A 16,728-nucleotide genomic window follows, 5' to 3' on the forward strand; every position below is an offset into this window, starting at 1 on the left:
TCATAAAGGTCTTAATGGTATTTAAGTGTTGTAAAATACAAATCCCTTAAAATGGGGATGCTATCTGCCGAATCATTCTGTAATCTGCCTCTAAATTGGTTGGAAATCCTTGTTGTAAGTGAGAAACATTGGTCCCTGTGGCCAATGCAAACCAAAAATCCCATTTGTAACGGTGGTAGGGATTCCACCAGTGGCAAGCGCAGGGAGAAAGGAGAGAGAAGTGTCTGCGGCCTGCTTTATTTCACACTTCTATCCTCCATGAGAGCAGAGGCTGAACGGCTGTGATACGCTCTTCAAATCTAGTTATAAAGTGGTGGTGTATTGCATTACTGATGGGAAATTGACAAAAATGTTCAGAGCTCACCCAAAAAAGTCTAATAGGAGACTGGGGTCAGGTAATGGTTGTTCATCGAGATGTTTGTGCATGAACCCACTGATTTAGACTCATTGTTACTGAGGCACTTTGTGTTGCTTTTTTAAGTGTGAAGAGTGCTATATCAATGATGTATTGATTGATTGAAATGTAACAATGTTTCATGACCACTTTTGGACCAAATGTTTTGGCGCAAATGGTGACACTCACTGAGTGAGAGAATGAGAGAAAAATCTTACTTAAACTGTCCTCGTCCTCTGTGCTGCTGGTCCCAGGGCTTATGTACTTGAAGGGATTGATCAATGCTGACATCATACTGACTTTCTCTGGAGGAGAGACAAAGGACACACAGTCAAGTAAGGAAGCACTGAAAAGATTTTGATAGTGTAATTGATTAAAAACCTTGATAAGCATGGAAACAAGTTTATGTGATTATACAACTGAGGTCTTTTTTTTTTTTTGCTGCATGAACATGAAAGCAAACCCTTCACTTTTGGTGATAAACGTCTCTTCTTATTAAAGCTAACTTGCTGGCAGCTGCTCTCTCTCGTTACCCCCAGCGGACCCCCTGTTGTCCAGGTATGCGTGTTGTTTGCAGTTTCAAGCCCTATTAGAGCAAACACTTAGTCTGGTGCTCTTCATGCGGTACTGAGCCGAATTGACAGACCAGTCTGGCTCCTTAATTACACTCTGTGTTTGGAACATCAGCTAATCATCAATAAAAGAGATTTCAAGGAGAGGGAAGAATAGGAAAGTTTTGCAGGACGAAAGACTTGAAGTATGAGAATCAGAGGTAAGGCAAAGGTTGAGGTAGTCTCGGAAATCCAAACCTCAGACGTGTGGCAGGCTGGCAGCAGCAATTCACCTGGCTAAATGCTGTATACCCTTGGTACAACATCACAGTGCAATAAACATGTTTGGATAAGAGCATCGGGTTGTGAGTGAGATTGGCCCTCGGTGCCCTCTTGCTCTTGTCGCAGCGCAACAGCACTAGAGAGGCTAAATGAGTCACAGACACACACCGATACGCTCTAAACACAGAGGTTGGAATTGTGCTGGCCCTTGTGGGCCAACATCACAATACAGCCATTTACATTCTGACCTAATTATGGCTAAAAGCCAAACACCAGCAGCAATTTGGCACTAAATGACTCCCTGGACCACCATTATTTAGACCATTTTCAAATCAGCCAATATTGTTTCTCAGTTCTTTTGTAAAACATGGCTTTCCACATTAGAGTTTCAGCAGAATTAGACTAAGTGAAGTTGATTTTCTCACATTGGTCTTCAAATCTACATGTACATGTCGTTGGATGACAAATGTTGTAATTAAGGCGGAAACTATTAACTGCCAATTGGCAATCAAGCTTTCTTTCACATTGTGGTCCTACAACATTAGATACTATGGTTATGCTGTGGGGTAATGGCACAAACTCATCTGCTTCTTCCAAGTCCAATGTCCCACTAGCCTATGAACTATAAGGGTTTAGTACACCAGTTATAAAGGAATAGGCTGCATTAGCAACTGCATTCCAACTGGAGAACAAGGGGCAATGATACATTTTCATGAGAGAACCTCACATTGAATATATCTGGATTTTGTGTTATATTGCATATTTACTAATTAACCTGTACCATGGTCTCTCTTAAACCAGTTCAGTAAAGAGACAAGTTGTTACCATTCTGGGCCACTGTACTGCAAGGTCATGTTTGGAAATGTGGAAGTGAGCTTTGACAAGTTGTTGACATATTGTTTGTAACAAGCCTCGTCACATTTGTTTGTAGTGTTGCGTCACGGTGTCCATTTAAATATGCACACAATGTAAATTGTCCGTCTGAGAAGGAACAAAAGCAGACTTCTGGAACTTCATAGTTGGGTAAGCACATGATGGTAAATCACTCTTTAAACAGGTAACAGAGGGGGGCACGTAGTGAGAAGAGGCCAGCGAAGCGATGGGGGAGGGAGAAGTGAGGCAGTCGAAGCTGTCAAGATGGTAACAGGTCGAGACAAATAGATAACGAGCAGACTGGGAAGGCATAGACAGGACACACAAGAAAACAAATCAAAAGTGAACATAGAAATCTGTAATTAGTACTGTCATGTTAAACTAAAAACCAAAAAAACAAAAAACAAATAAAGTGACAACTATCCCTTCTACATAACATATAAAAAAACGGCTTTAAAATGGAGAATTTTAAGTTTCAAGATTCTTTAAAAGAAAATTTGGGTATGAAGGGCAGACATTTCCAACAATCACTTTAATTCAACATGGTTACCAATTTAAATGACTTCATCCAAGTGAATGTACACAGCACAACAGAATCTTATAATTGCTTTTAAACAAGGAGTGGCTCGACCATTTAATATTATTTTTAATATGTTATATACACTTGAAGGTGGTTATAAAACTGAAGAAAAAAAAAATTAACGTCAGTGGTTGCATGCCACAAGTGAATACAAATGTAACAAGACATACTAATGAGAGCGTCAACATAGATTGGGTAGTTACATACACGAGGCTAAAATCATCCCTCTTCAGAATTTTCTCACTCAATACTGAGAGTGAGAAGAACTGAGCCCACAGTTCATTTGAAACATCTGAGGAAATAGTTGCTGAGCAGTAAATATTATGTTGCCCACTAACTGATGCTGAATCAACTATACAGTGGTGAGCCGTGCAGTTTAGGGGTCACCTGTGAAATGCCATCACTGATCGTCATTTCATAGCTCTATGAAGTGCTGGCACAAGCACACGGTCTGATTTATGAGGGCTACGCATGTATAACAGCAAAGGCAGTTTTTCTTTTAGTGGTTAACAGTGTGAAGGGTGATTGATTTTCCTGTTGCGGCAAAGTATGTTTTCAACCTTATGAATTTAAATAGACAATACAGAACTCGCACAATAACATAATGGTACAGTTGGTTTTCCCTATTAATTATGCCGTTTTGAAGATCAGTAGGCTGAGATGGAAAGAGGAAATCTGATGCGGCCAAGAGGTCATCCAGTCTCTTTCAGTGTACTGTCTTTATGTATAAAATAAATGCTCTTAGCTATGCTTTACACATGCCTGCTTTGGGTATAAATTAATCTATATCAGCTGGATCTGCACACAGCAGAAGAAGAAACAAGAGTCAGTTTTAGAATATAATGTTATGTAGTGTTTGAGATTCATGACAATGCTGTAATTTTTTCCCTCATCCATCGATTGTCTGTACCACTTATGCTGCTCAAGGAGATTTTTTTCCCCCAACTACAATTCATGTTCTCGTCTTAGACTAAAATGTAATTTAGTAATTTTCCAGTTTATTTATGTTAATTCCGTTTCTATGGTCAGCATCAAACATTTCTGTGACGTGACACATGATGGTTTCATGTAGATTTTGTGACACTTTTGAGGAAAACCAGAGATTTTTCATTGTAGTCCAAACTGTCTGCCTTTTTTGTAGACTTCATATATTTCAGCTTCCACTGCACAATCAATAGAATACTCCACAAGAAAGTCTTTAATAAACTATACATATTTTTAATGGCCCATAGTGTTGAAAAGACGAGAACATATTTCTGAAAAGCTGTTTTTAAATTGTTTTACTTCCCATGAATTTATTAGATAAAGAAGTACAGTTTTATCATTTTAGAAATTACTGTATGTGGCAGTAGCTATCGGGAAATGTGTCCACGTAAAATGTCTTCTATTTGTAGCAGTAAGCGAAATCTTCATTAGTCAAATCCTTCTCTTGACCAAGATTTTATACAGGTCAATAAGATGACTGTACAGTTTTCTTTTATAAAGTCAAACTACAAATTTTTCCGTACTCTGATTGTGTCATGTCTGATGTGGACACCGTTACCTTTTGTGCCTTTCACAGTATCTCTCATCCATTCCTTCTCATTCATCAGCGGGATGAATGAAGGAGACAATGCATGCCAATAAAGTCTCAGTTCACTGCGTCCATCCCCTCGCCGCACAGTGTGACACAGACGGACGAGATGACGCTCATTTGTTTCCACCAAAGTCGGAGAAGCGGAGGAGAGCCTTGGTACGTGGTCACAGGCTCCTGATACTGAACACTTTGATGTGTGTCCATTCACAATGTGAGAGCCTTCTTGCTCTTGCTGTATAAGTTGTGAGGAGAGGGTAATGAGCCCAATCAGATTTCCCCATGGCTCAGCATAACGAATGGGTCAGATGAGTGAAGGCAGACGCTATTGCAACAGGCACTGGGGGAATTCATTGACTGATTTCTTCTGTCTTTCTTTGCCTCTCTCTTCCTCAGTATTTTTCTGCAAACCTCACATTGAAAGTCACTAAACCACTAGACGAGAGACTGCTTTGTTTTTCCACAGCACTTGAACATTTTTTTGTCACTTTCCTAATCCAATTCTTTTTATCACTATAGGAACACAGAAGTCCCAGACATGCCTTGCAGCTGACTTGCCAAATGTATGACCTTTAAGGATAGAAGGGAGCAAACATGGTGTCTTGAACTGGGACTCATGTCAACACTTTTTTTGTGGTGCAGAAGTAGTCAGAAATATAAAAATAATAATTGCCTTTAATCACTTCAATCATTTATGTGCTATAAATGTTTTCTTTTCAACAGGGTTTGTGATTGGCGGGTAATGCTTCTTATTTAATCATGTTAAAAGTGATGCATGAAACCCTTTGAGGGCTGTGAACGATTAAACGGCTGTGAGCCTTGTGTTTTCAGTGGGGAAAATATCCAAAGTAAATTTCTAAAATAACAATTCCTGAAAAAACTAAAATAATCATGGAGAAACACCTTTCTGAACAATGATAACCCAAAAAACAAACACTAAAAAAAGCACACACTCCTTACATATTTATCATTATTTTCCACTCATGTCATCATGCTGAGTCCTGAGCAAACGCCTCCATCTGTCTCAGGTTTGAAGAGTGACTTTTCCAAACGGCATGTTTCAACTCCTTCCACATATCTTCAATAGCATTTAAATCAGGGCTGTTCAGAATAGTCTGTTGTTTTGTTCTGAAGCATTCTTGGGTATTTTCCACTGTCTGTTTAGTGTCATCGATGTGTTGGAGGAACCATGACCTGTGGCTAAAATCAAGCTCCATTGGGAAGCAAATTTACCTCCAGAATACCTTGATAGTTTTGACATTTGTATACTGCACTCTGCACATTATAGCCAGTACCAGATATAGTGAAGCAGCCCCACAACTTAACCGAGGCCTTTTAATATAATATTACTTTTGTCAGTTTGAATTTATATCAGTGGTCATTATGTTTTTTTTGTCTATAACAGAAGGGTATCAACAATATAGCCTATATGTGTTCTCGTGAAGTGCAGGCTTTGTCTTGATGATAAACAAGAGCCTTATTTAATCCTGAGCCAGTGCAGCCAGGGAAATCGTATTTACAGGAACTAAAGAGGTGGCCACTATTCAATATTCAATAACAGAACATTATTGGGAAATGAGCAACTTTGAGATATTGTGGCACTGTGTAAAAGTAAAAACTTTCATTTGCTACTTGATTGTAATAGCCCAATCACAGAACACCTTAGAGTGCCATGCCTGGTTTCAGTGCAGAACAAACTTTCAGAAAATTGGATGATAAAAGCTTTTTAATGTCACATGTGCAGTCTCGAAGTATGCTGGTGGAAATAGCAATACAATATGAATTTTTCACACCATGTTTCTTTTATGTTGTGCATCTAGCCTTAAAGTAAAAGTATGCTTCCTTTTGGACAATGTGATTGCAAAAGCTTTTAGTGCTAGAATAGCAAGATCTCAACAATAGTGCTTCATAATCCCAAAAAGCCTTTTGGGAGAAAATGGAGGTACATCTTAAAAATGAGAAAACCTGCAGTTGAAATATCAATTTGGCCAAAAAGAAAGTCGGATTGAAGAAAGAGAAAACATTTTTTTTTGCCTCAGTCTTTTTGGCAGTAAAGAGGCAACAGGAACACAAATCAAATCATGATCTGTCCCTGATAAGTGGCAGATGTAATGCACACTCCTTTTCCTCCTTAACACAATACATTATTAATGTAGGCTGTCATCCATGAGAATGACTCATTTACAAGCAATCGGAAGGAGCTGAGGGCTCAAACCTGGATGAAGTTTGTTGCCTCGCTCGCTTGATAAGCAGGCCGGCGTATTTACAAGGCACAGCCAGGAAGATAAGTGTTTGTCGTAATGACACACAACAGATCAGTGACGTATCTCCCGCTCAGTGTTTTGTTGCACATGTCCCACTCGAACCCGTGGCACCCTCAACATGCACAGCATTCTCATCGACACCAAAGCTTGAGAATGAAATATGGCCATGCTCCTTTTTAATGCACAGAACTTCCTTCCTCTTTTCACATCTTATATTATGTGTTCAGAACAGCTGACGGACAAAAATTCTCAGTCGAGCGCAGTCCTCTACCAAGGCCAAATAGCAAGACCCTTGATCACAGTTTTCACAATACTATTTCTACTACTACTACAATACATACCTACACACACGCTAACAAAATCAATAATAATCATCCTTTTTATTAATTGACACTCAACCAAAAATCGGTATTTTTAATAACCTCCCATGCAATTGGGTGGTTCTGCATTGCTCTTTAGTTAATTGAAAACAGCCTTTCGAAAATCTATTTCAATCGCTTTTCCGGAAATAACTTTCTTCAGCCTTGTGATTACGATTACAACAGTCCTGTACATTTCTGGAAAGAGAAATGGAACAGAACTGAAATTAAGTGATTATCAGATGTGCTAGCCACATGCACCACTGTACCTCCCTAAATCCTGTATAATACAGTACAGTACAGTGAATTGATTCCCACATAATTAATCACCATACTAGGGAAAACCTGTAATAGAAAAAAATACTTGCAAAAAAGTTGATAAACAATAGAAAAGTATATTCTTCTTTAGCCTATCAAAAAACCTTCAAGGGTTCATTGGCTCTTCCCTGCTGTGTTTTATCCCTCACATTACGACACATCGAAACTGACGAGTCTAACTTTTTTTTGCTCCATGCAAATTGCTGCGCTGATGGTTTAGACAAAGCACAGATGGGACGTGGCCACTTTTTCATCGGCTGTTCCATATCGCAGAGCGCAACACATCTGGAAGGCAGTGAGAAGCATCTTTGCACTAATTTGTTTGTCACTATACATTGAAGGGACTATCTATCATCCTGCCATGCTTTGGTTGCGGCACGATGTTTGAAGAACATGGCTTGTCATAAGTTCCTGGCAGCCCGGCTGCTTGGCCACACGGGACTCACTCGCAGGAGCCATCTGACTTGAGAGGGCGTGAGACAGGGATTGTTGGTAAAAAGAGAAGACAGTATATCTCACGTTCTTGAACTCAATAAAAATGTAAGTTAAGTAGCGATGAAGACAGCACGCACAAAGTACAGTATATGCGTACATATTTGTGGCAAGTTCGAGGGTTCTATGCTTGAACTGACCGGTCCCCCCATATATTTATCAGTCATTTATCATTTCTAAAGCCTCTTCTTTTCACTACTGACTGTTTTCTGCTCCTTCCTCCGCCATTGCTTTTCACACGTGTCTGTTTAGTTGAATATGCGACGTTTGTGTCGTGACCGAAAGAACAAGATCCCGGATACAAGCGGCCGAAATGGGGTGGCTCTGGCATCTGTTTAGGATGCCTCCCAGACACCTCCCTGGTGAGGTCCCAATGGGAGGAGACCCCGGAGACGATCCAGGGTATGCTGGAGAGACTACGTCTCTCGGCTTGTCTGGGAACTCCTCGGAAGAGCTGGATGAAGTTGCTGGGGAGAGGGAAGTCTGGGCCTCTCTGCGTAAAGCTACTGCCCCCGCGACCCGACCTCGGATGAGCGGAAGAAGATGGATGGATGGATGGATGGATGTGACGTTTGTCACCTTTTGATAACATATAGGCCAGATGACCGTGACCTGAGTGTCCGGACTGCAGTCACATCGGATACACGATGATGGATTTACATCCACGTACAAAGGAGATCCGGGTCAGATTTGGGAAAACAAAATAAAACAAAAAATAAATAAATAAACATCGGAATTGTACTGTTTACAATTGAAAAAAATAAATATGATATCGGTACATGTCACTTATGGGAAAAAATAAATCTGAATTGACCTGCAGTGTGAACGTAGCCTATGATTCTTCCTTGACAAAGCTAATAAAACTCAGTTTTAATTGACACTGTCAGTGAGGTAATTATTTAACAGTACACTACAGGACGATATATTAAAACATTTTTGGGTAACTTTATTTAGTTACCTGGATTTGACAAAATATTAGAAACACCTTTAATTAGGATGCAAACTACAACCACAAAAACAAACTTATTGTTAAACTAATACCTCAATCAATCAAAACGTAGCATCATCTGCTATATGCGGAATGTCACGTGATCAAACCCGTGAAACAGGTTAGTTAGTTCCTTTGGGTACTTTGTTCCGGTCTCATGCTATAGGGCTCAGCTATTTACCCGAGCGGAAAGGAAGTACTTCGACCTGTTTTGACGAATGCGGAGGTTGGCTGCGCATAAACCCTATTATCTATGTGAAGAAAGAATTTTTGAAACACCTATTGTATTATTATTTGATTGTGAGTATATATAGTATACAGTGTAGAGTATATTATATACCTGGACATCCATTTTTCTTAAGATACAATGGAAAGTAAAATTCTACTGGAAATGTGGTGCTTTTGAGTGAAATGTTAATGACTGTGCTTGCACAAAGATCTATTTTTCACGTGAAAAAAAAAAACACTTATCTGTTGACAAGCACTTTCCTGGACTACTTAAGAACAAATTAATATTGCAGGGGAGGATGTCGCTATGGTAATAGTAGCTGCAAAAAGACTTTAGAGCACTCCACATCTCAGACGATTAACTTTAAGGTTTATTTAAATTGAAAAAGTTAAAGCATCCACGTCCTGCTTTGGGCCTGAAGCCCAAGCTTACGCAAAGAAACTGGCAAATATTTAGGAATATACAAATAGAAAACAGATAATTACATATTGTAAAGTGCACAAAAATAACCATCCATCCATCCATTTTCTACCGCTTATCCGAGGTCAGGTCGCAGGGGCAGTAGCTTTAGCAGGGAGGCCCAGACTTCCCTCTCCTCAGCCACTTCATCCAGCTCTTCCAAGGGGATACCGAGGTGTTCCCAGGCCAGCCGAGAGACGTAGTCTCTCCAGCGTGTCCTGGGTCATCCCCGTGGTCTCCTTCCGGTGGGACGTGCCTGGAATACCTCACCAGGGAGGCGCCTGGGAAGCATCCGAATCAGATGCCCCAGCCACCTCACCTGGCTCCTCTCAATGCGGAGGAGCAGCAGATCTACTCTGAGCCCCTCCCGGATGAGGATGACCGAGCTTCTCACCCTCTCTCTAAGGGACACAGCCCGGATACCCTGCGGAGGAAACTCATGTATCTGGGATCTTGTTCTTTCGGTCACGGCCCACAGCTCATGACCATGGGTGAGGGTAGGAACGTAGATCGACCGGTAAATTGAGAGCTTCGCTCCTTCTTCACCACAACCGACCGATACAAAGTCCGCATCACTGCAGACGCTGCACTGATCCCCCTGTCGATCTCCCGTTCCATTCTTCCCTCACTAGTGAACAAGATCCTAAGATACTTTAACTCCTCCACCTGGGGCAGGATCTCATCCCCGACCTGGAGAGGGCACACCACCCTTTTCCGACTGAGAACCATGGTCTCAGATTTGGAGGTGCTGATTCTCATCCCAGCCGCTTCACGCTCGGCTGCGAACCACTCCAGTGAGAATCGGAGATCACAGCTTGATGAAGCCAACAGAACCACATAATCTGCAAAAAGCAGAGATGCAATTCTAAGTCCACCAAACCGGACCCCCTCTACGCCTCGGCTGCGCCTAGAAATTTTGTCCATAAACGTTATGAAAATAATTGGTGACAAAGGGCAGCCTTGGCCGAGTCCAACCCTCACTGGAAAAGAGTCCAACCCTCACTTACTGCCGGCAATGCGGACCAAACTCTGACACCGGTCGTACATAGACCGAACAAAAATAACCTTTTTTTTCCCTTTTAATTCAATAGCAGAATTTTGAAAAGTAAAATTTAAACTTAATTTAACAGAATGACCATCTACTTTGAGCACAGAACACTTTTACTGGAGTTATTCATTGTTATTTTTATTTTATCAGACTAGGGAAGCCTATAATTTTGAATGAGATAGCCAAGGTAAAAAAAATCATTCCCTCATTTATCTTTAAGGAAACCAGCCTGGTCATACCACTATTTTTTCGTTAGTAAGTCCTCACTCTGCACATAAACCAACACACAACTGTGCAGACTTTCCACCTCAAACTCAATTTGTCCACTTAAATTGCGTGTGGCATTCAAGGAGGGTTTAACTGGTGCAAAAAATAAAAACACATGGCATGAATAAAGGAATGAGCAGAGAGAGAAAGACAAAAATATAAGAAACATATACAGTATTTAGACTATTCAAATAGTCACCACTTTCTGAGAAGTGGCTTGAATAATGAAATGGTAGAATGGGAGCCTTCAGATGTCATAAAAGGATTTTGCTGTATTTCTTAAAACTAGGTGTCACGAAGGTGAAGGTGTGTTGTGTCCAATGTAACAGCTTTAATACTGGCTGTTCTCAAAAGTCTAGTATGGCTTTAATCTTTTATTCCCTTGCCACTTCCTTTGTGAGTATTACGTTTTTCTTGAGTCATTTTTTGGGGTACTTATATCCAGTTATTAAAGGAACATAAACTCTGGCGCCTTAAGTTGCGTCAACATGGATGTACAAGAGAAAGGTTTGGACAAGGAATTGACTTTTACAAAATTTAAAACTGGCCACTGCATGGGTCCTATGTAAGTTTTTATTCAATATTTTGTAAGTTGCAGGTAATTAGGATCTATGCGTTGTACACACACTGGGATAGACCATAATATACAGTCAGTTATCTGGCATAGTTGGGGTGCAAACCAAACAAGTCTTAAATGTAACAATATAAATTAAGGTTTTTCACTCTTTCAATGCTCACTGAAGAATATATGCCCTGGGAGTAGTGCTGACTATTATTATCATCTCATTTTAAGTCCTTAAAATTACTTCCATTCATGCAATCCTCCCACCTCTCACACACCTTCTGTGAGTCAGTGCTACCATCCCACCACAGTCGGGCCTCATTAAATTATAAGTAATCATGAAGCAGAGAGAGGTCGTTATATAGATGTGCATGTTTGAATGGGCCCACCGGAGGTTTCATTTGTACACCATTCACTTCTTTTGACTTTGAAGTGCACGTCACACCTGACTTGAATAGGGAAAACTGGTGTTCCTGCTCATTTCCACTTTTTGAAGCTAAAGACGCTAAATTATTCCAGCCCGGAAATGGAACGTTGAGAAAGTAACCTCTCTCAACATAAGGTACACAAGATATATATATATATATATATATATATATATATATATATATATATTGCATATTAACTTCACAGTAAACCACCAGGCAAAAGTATCATAAAAAATAGGAATACCACAATAATTACCTTGTCTCAGTTTAGTCACAAGTGTACCTGTGGGATTGTTTAGTTGAACACCAAGCTGATATATTTTCTGGAAGGCATGAATTATTCTGTCGTATGAATGCAACATGTAGATACACAGGATTATTGAACCTTTTGCCATCCGATGGAAGACCATTTAATTCTTCTTTCGCCACTACATAATTTAAGTAACCGTAATACAATAACAACAACAATAATAAATGATAATCATGCTTTGAACATGCTATCTATTTTACAAAACTATACAAGACACCATATATTTTTGTCTTAGTCATGTACCAAACCGAACTTAAAACCGTGACCACAAAAGCAAGATATAAACCGAACCATGGACGCACGTGTTTTGATTCCTCCTTTGGATTCTTGCCACTTTTTTTTTTTTTTTTATTAAATCTGAATGGACGGGGGTGGCCGACTGGTTAACACATCTGCCTCACAGTTCAAATCCGGCCTCACCTGTGTGGAGTTTGCATGTTCTCCCCGTGCCTGCAGCGGGTTTTCTCCGGGTACTCCGGTTTCCTCCCACATCCCCAAAACATGCACGGTAGGTTAATTGAAGACTCTAACTTGCCCGCCGGTGTAAGTATGAGTAAATGATGGTTTGTTTATATGTGCCCTGCGATTGGCTGGCAACCAGTTCAGGATGTACCCCGCCTCTCGCCCGCAGTTAGCTGGGATAGGCTCCAGCATACCCACGACCCTAGTGAGGTTAAGCGGTGTAGAAAATGGATGGAGGGATGGATTAATGGATGGTGGTACGACAAAGAAAAAAGTAAAAACAAAAACAACAAGATACAATGAGAAATTTGCTGGCGTCAGTAAGAATGATAATATATACTGAATATACAGTAAGCAACAGAAGTCAAGGACCTGCGTTGTAGCAAAATAAGATGGAAAAAAAACAGATTGTTGTAGGAAAAAAAAAAAACGTAATTTTCTCTGAAACATTAAATAAGGATCAATTATCCATTTAGCAATGTCGGCCAGGATACTAATACATTAAATTTATCATTTAATATAAACAGTTATGATGAGTATATTCTTCCCCTGGATCAGAGTTGACCTGGAACATACTGTATAATGTTTGCATGGAAAACAATCCATAATACAGGAGAAATGTAGCTTAACACCATACCTTTAGAACAATTTCTTCAAGAATTTTACAAAAAGGAAATCAAGTAAACCGAGACGGTATTTACTGTCAGTGTAAGAAAATGTTTTTGCTTCTGGTGCATGACTCAAAACAGGGAAGTCCACGGAATGGAACATCGGCTTAGTATTGCTCTAATAGACTCTGATGGGCAGAAGCAAACTGAGCTTGGCAGTGGTACACAACATGGCTGTGTGTAATGGAGAGCATCCTAAATGCTCTCTGACACGAATACAAGCCTCTGTCTGTTTAGATCCATAGGAGTATGCTGTCCTTGCATATAGCCTTACTGTCTACTGGGTATGTTTGCATGCCTGCATAATTTACGAGGAACAGTAGTAACCATGCGTTACTTCTGAATGCCATCTAGATAGTAGCTACGTCCAATGTTTGACTGAATGATAACACTACCTCAAACAATTTCTATATAAGGCAGAATGATGCAAAGTTGCTGAATCATATACTGTTGGTCAGTGATTTGAGTCAGGAAGTACGAGTCCAAGGAAACCATTACACTGAATCCTATGAGTCTTCCGCTCAGTACACATGTTGAGTTCAAGAAAGACAGTCAGATGACTCCGTTGAATCAGTTGACTGATTCGAGTTAACAGATCCACCAGAAACACAGCAGAGCCAGATTATTTTGTTCACTGGCTAACTCCAATCATTGAATTTAATGCCAAATCCATATGTGCATGGATATTTTCAAAAACACACATTTGTACCATTTGTTAATGAGCAGTTTTTATTTTATTTTTTTTAATCCTTAAAGGTGGTGCTTTTGGAAAACTCTGGCCAGTGTGAAATCCCTTCAGCATTTCTGTATACATAGGTGAAACAGAGCTTTTTGCCTTGTCCCCTTAAAAAAATGTCACAATTATGCGCAGTTATCTCCTTACGAGGTGAATTTAATTTCTGCAGTCGAAGACATAACATTGCTGGTTTTGTTTGCATTTTATTATATAAATAATATTAAAGTAACTGAACTTCAGTATCGGCCCACATTTAAGTGTCACCATTCCTTTGAGCAACCACTGTTCTAGAACTTACTTGATTAATTACAGCCACTAACATCATTATTATTTAAAAATACCTATATAAGACAATATTGACAATGTTATAATTATCCAAAATATTTTAAACTTAGGTCCATGGGAACTTATTCTGAACTAGAAAAGATCATTCATGCCTTTGTCCACTCATGTCGTGACCACTGCAATTTTCTCTCAACAAAATCTCCTTAGACAGTCTCCAGTTAGTTCAAAATGTCGCCGGTAGACTTTGTCTAAATCCCATAGGTTGAGCCACATCACTACCACTCTTTCGTTCATGCACTAGCTCTTTTTTAATTTCTGGATTCAGTACAACATTTTAACAGTCAGCGACAGAGCCCTGAATGGTAAGGCTCCTCCGTACTTGGTGGATTACTTGGTGTTATAAAAATATGTATATTCTGTTAATTATAACATCATACTGTATACTGTACATTCTTCTCAAGTGTGAGGATAAAAAGGTCACCTTGTTCGTGTCTGTTTCTTTCTCTGATATTGTAGTATCGCTTAGCTGTGAGAACAAACCAGATGTCTGTCTAGGAGGGGGCCACCAGTTGCATAAGGCAGAAGATAACTGACTGTTCTTCTTTTTACTTATGAACTATATTAAGAGAAATATGCATTTCTTAGCAGCATCCAACCTGGTTGTATTCAAACTGTCTCCTTGCATGTAAGTTTTTATTCAATTGTAATGTATCTCTCAATTTTCTCAAAGAGCTTATCCTGTCTCTTGTCTACTAAAGGGTTCACAATTTTCCTGTTACAGGTCTGCTGACTGCGTTTACTTAATGTCCCTCACTCAAGATTAAAAACTAAAGCTGATAGAGCCTTGCAGTTCATTGCTCCCAAATTGTGGAATGCACTTTTGAGCTAAAGTATCTTTAGTGGGCAATTTGAAAAAGCAGTTAAATTGCTTAATTGCGTAGGCAGGCAAATTTGCTTAGGCAGGCATTGCAGGAAGACTATTTTTTAATTTGTTTTGGATTTTAATTTATTTTTTATTTTCTTTAATAGATTTTTTTCATGAGACTATAAATGTAATTCTAAATCTTATCCATGTAAGACTATTTTAACAATGTGAAACACTGTGAGTCCTCTGTGAAAATTGCTATATAAATACAAGTTATTTACTCACTAAGTGGCATATTTTCATTGTATCTGGGGATTGGTCCAATTTGCTGTGATTAGAGTCCTCACTTCATGTCCCTCTTCATTTTAGTTGGGTTTAAGATAGAATAGAATGGAATAGAATTGCTGGAGTCGTTGCCAGTTAATTGCAGGGCACATACAGACAAACATGTTTGACCACCGTTTTTGACAACAGCCACAAACAAGAGTAAGTGTTCGGGCATCATGTGACATGCGGTCAGTGGAGGCAAGGGAGGCAGAGCCTCACCTGCACCTGAAGAGTAACAAAAATCAAATAATGATGACAATTATTTCCTTTTTTATTTCTATTGTCTGTGCTTTATATTGAGTTTCTTTTTTAATCCAATAATGTCCAGGATTTCATGGTTGAAATTGCTGAATTTGCGTATTTTCTGTTCAAATACATGGGCGAGACAGGAAGTGCGGCAGCGAGCAGCCAGGCTCACCTCAGATTGAGCAATTCCTCACAAAAAACAGAAATAGCACAGAGCAACAGAACCAATTTTTTTTCGTAAAATATTTTGGATCATTTCGGTGTAGGCCTAAATTAAAATTAATGTTTTTCTACAACACAGTAATTTAACGAGTAGCCTTTTAGATAAAGAAATTAGTAAGAAATCTAATCTCTCTAAACCACTGGAAATAATGTTCCCTGTGGCCAAAGATTGTGTGAAAAGAATGCTGAAAAACAGTGAGCTCCATTGGGTCGAACGGACTTCAATGTGCATTCGCACAGCCTCTTGTATGTTTCTCCATTTCCAAGTGAAGTTCTTTTAAACTGAAATTTTGACATTTGAGGCAGACACAAATGACAGCACCTGACATAGCTGCTCTTTTTCATCGTCCGTCCATCCATTTTCTCTACTCAGGTCATGGGTGAGATCTGCAAAGTTCATATAGATTTCTGCTGCTTATGTTTTACATAAATACGTCTGAAAATGTTTCTTCTGTGTGGGGCCATGCAGAGGCTGTATGCAGATACATGACTGCCTGTCTCCGTTTGAATGGTTAAATGGCTTCAAACATCACTAGTAGCTCCGAATGTTGGATTGGTGAAAAAGAGTCATGTGACAAGTCTCTCTGATGTACCAAAGCAAGCAATAATAAATACCTGTAGATAAAAATACAAGTAGCAAGCGGACTGTAAAGGAGTAAAAGTCGTGTTATTTCTTAACAAAAATACTCAAGTAAAATGTATGCTACATTAAAACTATTCAACAAGTAAAATTGATCGAAAAAGTTATTTTAGTATATGTTACAGTAAATGTACCTCATTACTACCCACCTCTGTACATAGACATGCAGTAAGTATACTGTACATCTCATAGATGCAAAAGGTAAATCATCAACAAAAGTGTTATGGCATCAAACTTTCATGGAGAATTAGAGTTAAGAATGTTTAGTCATTATATAGAACAATTCTGTTCATCAATTGG

The 16,728-nt window shown here is 39.4% G+C and overlaps 1 protein-coding gene across 1 annotated transcript in view; it reads right to left on the bottom strand.

The window, feature by feature from the left end:
• Window positions 1-16,728, bottom strand: part of adarb2 (adenosine deaminase RNA specific B2 (inactive)) — a 158,735-nt gene that overhangs the window by 52,560 nt on the left and 89,447 nt on the right. Inside the window, exon 2 of the mRNA XM_061666961.1 lies at window positions 613-699. Coding sequence (XP_061522945.1) covers window positions 613-699 — 87 coding nt within the window. The remainder of the gene's footprint in view (window positions 1-612; window positions 700-16,728) is intronic.

Source organism: Phycodurus eques, chromosome 21 (assembly GCF_024500275.1).
Source record: "Phycodurus eques isolate BA_2022a chromosome 21, UOR_Pequ_1.1, whole genome shotgun sequence".
NCBI lineage: Eukaryota > Metazoa > Chordata > Actinopteri > Syngnathiformes > Syngnathidae > Phycodurus > Phycodurus eques.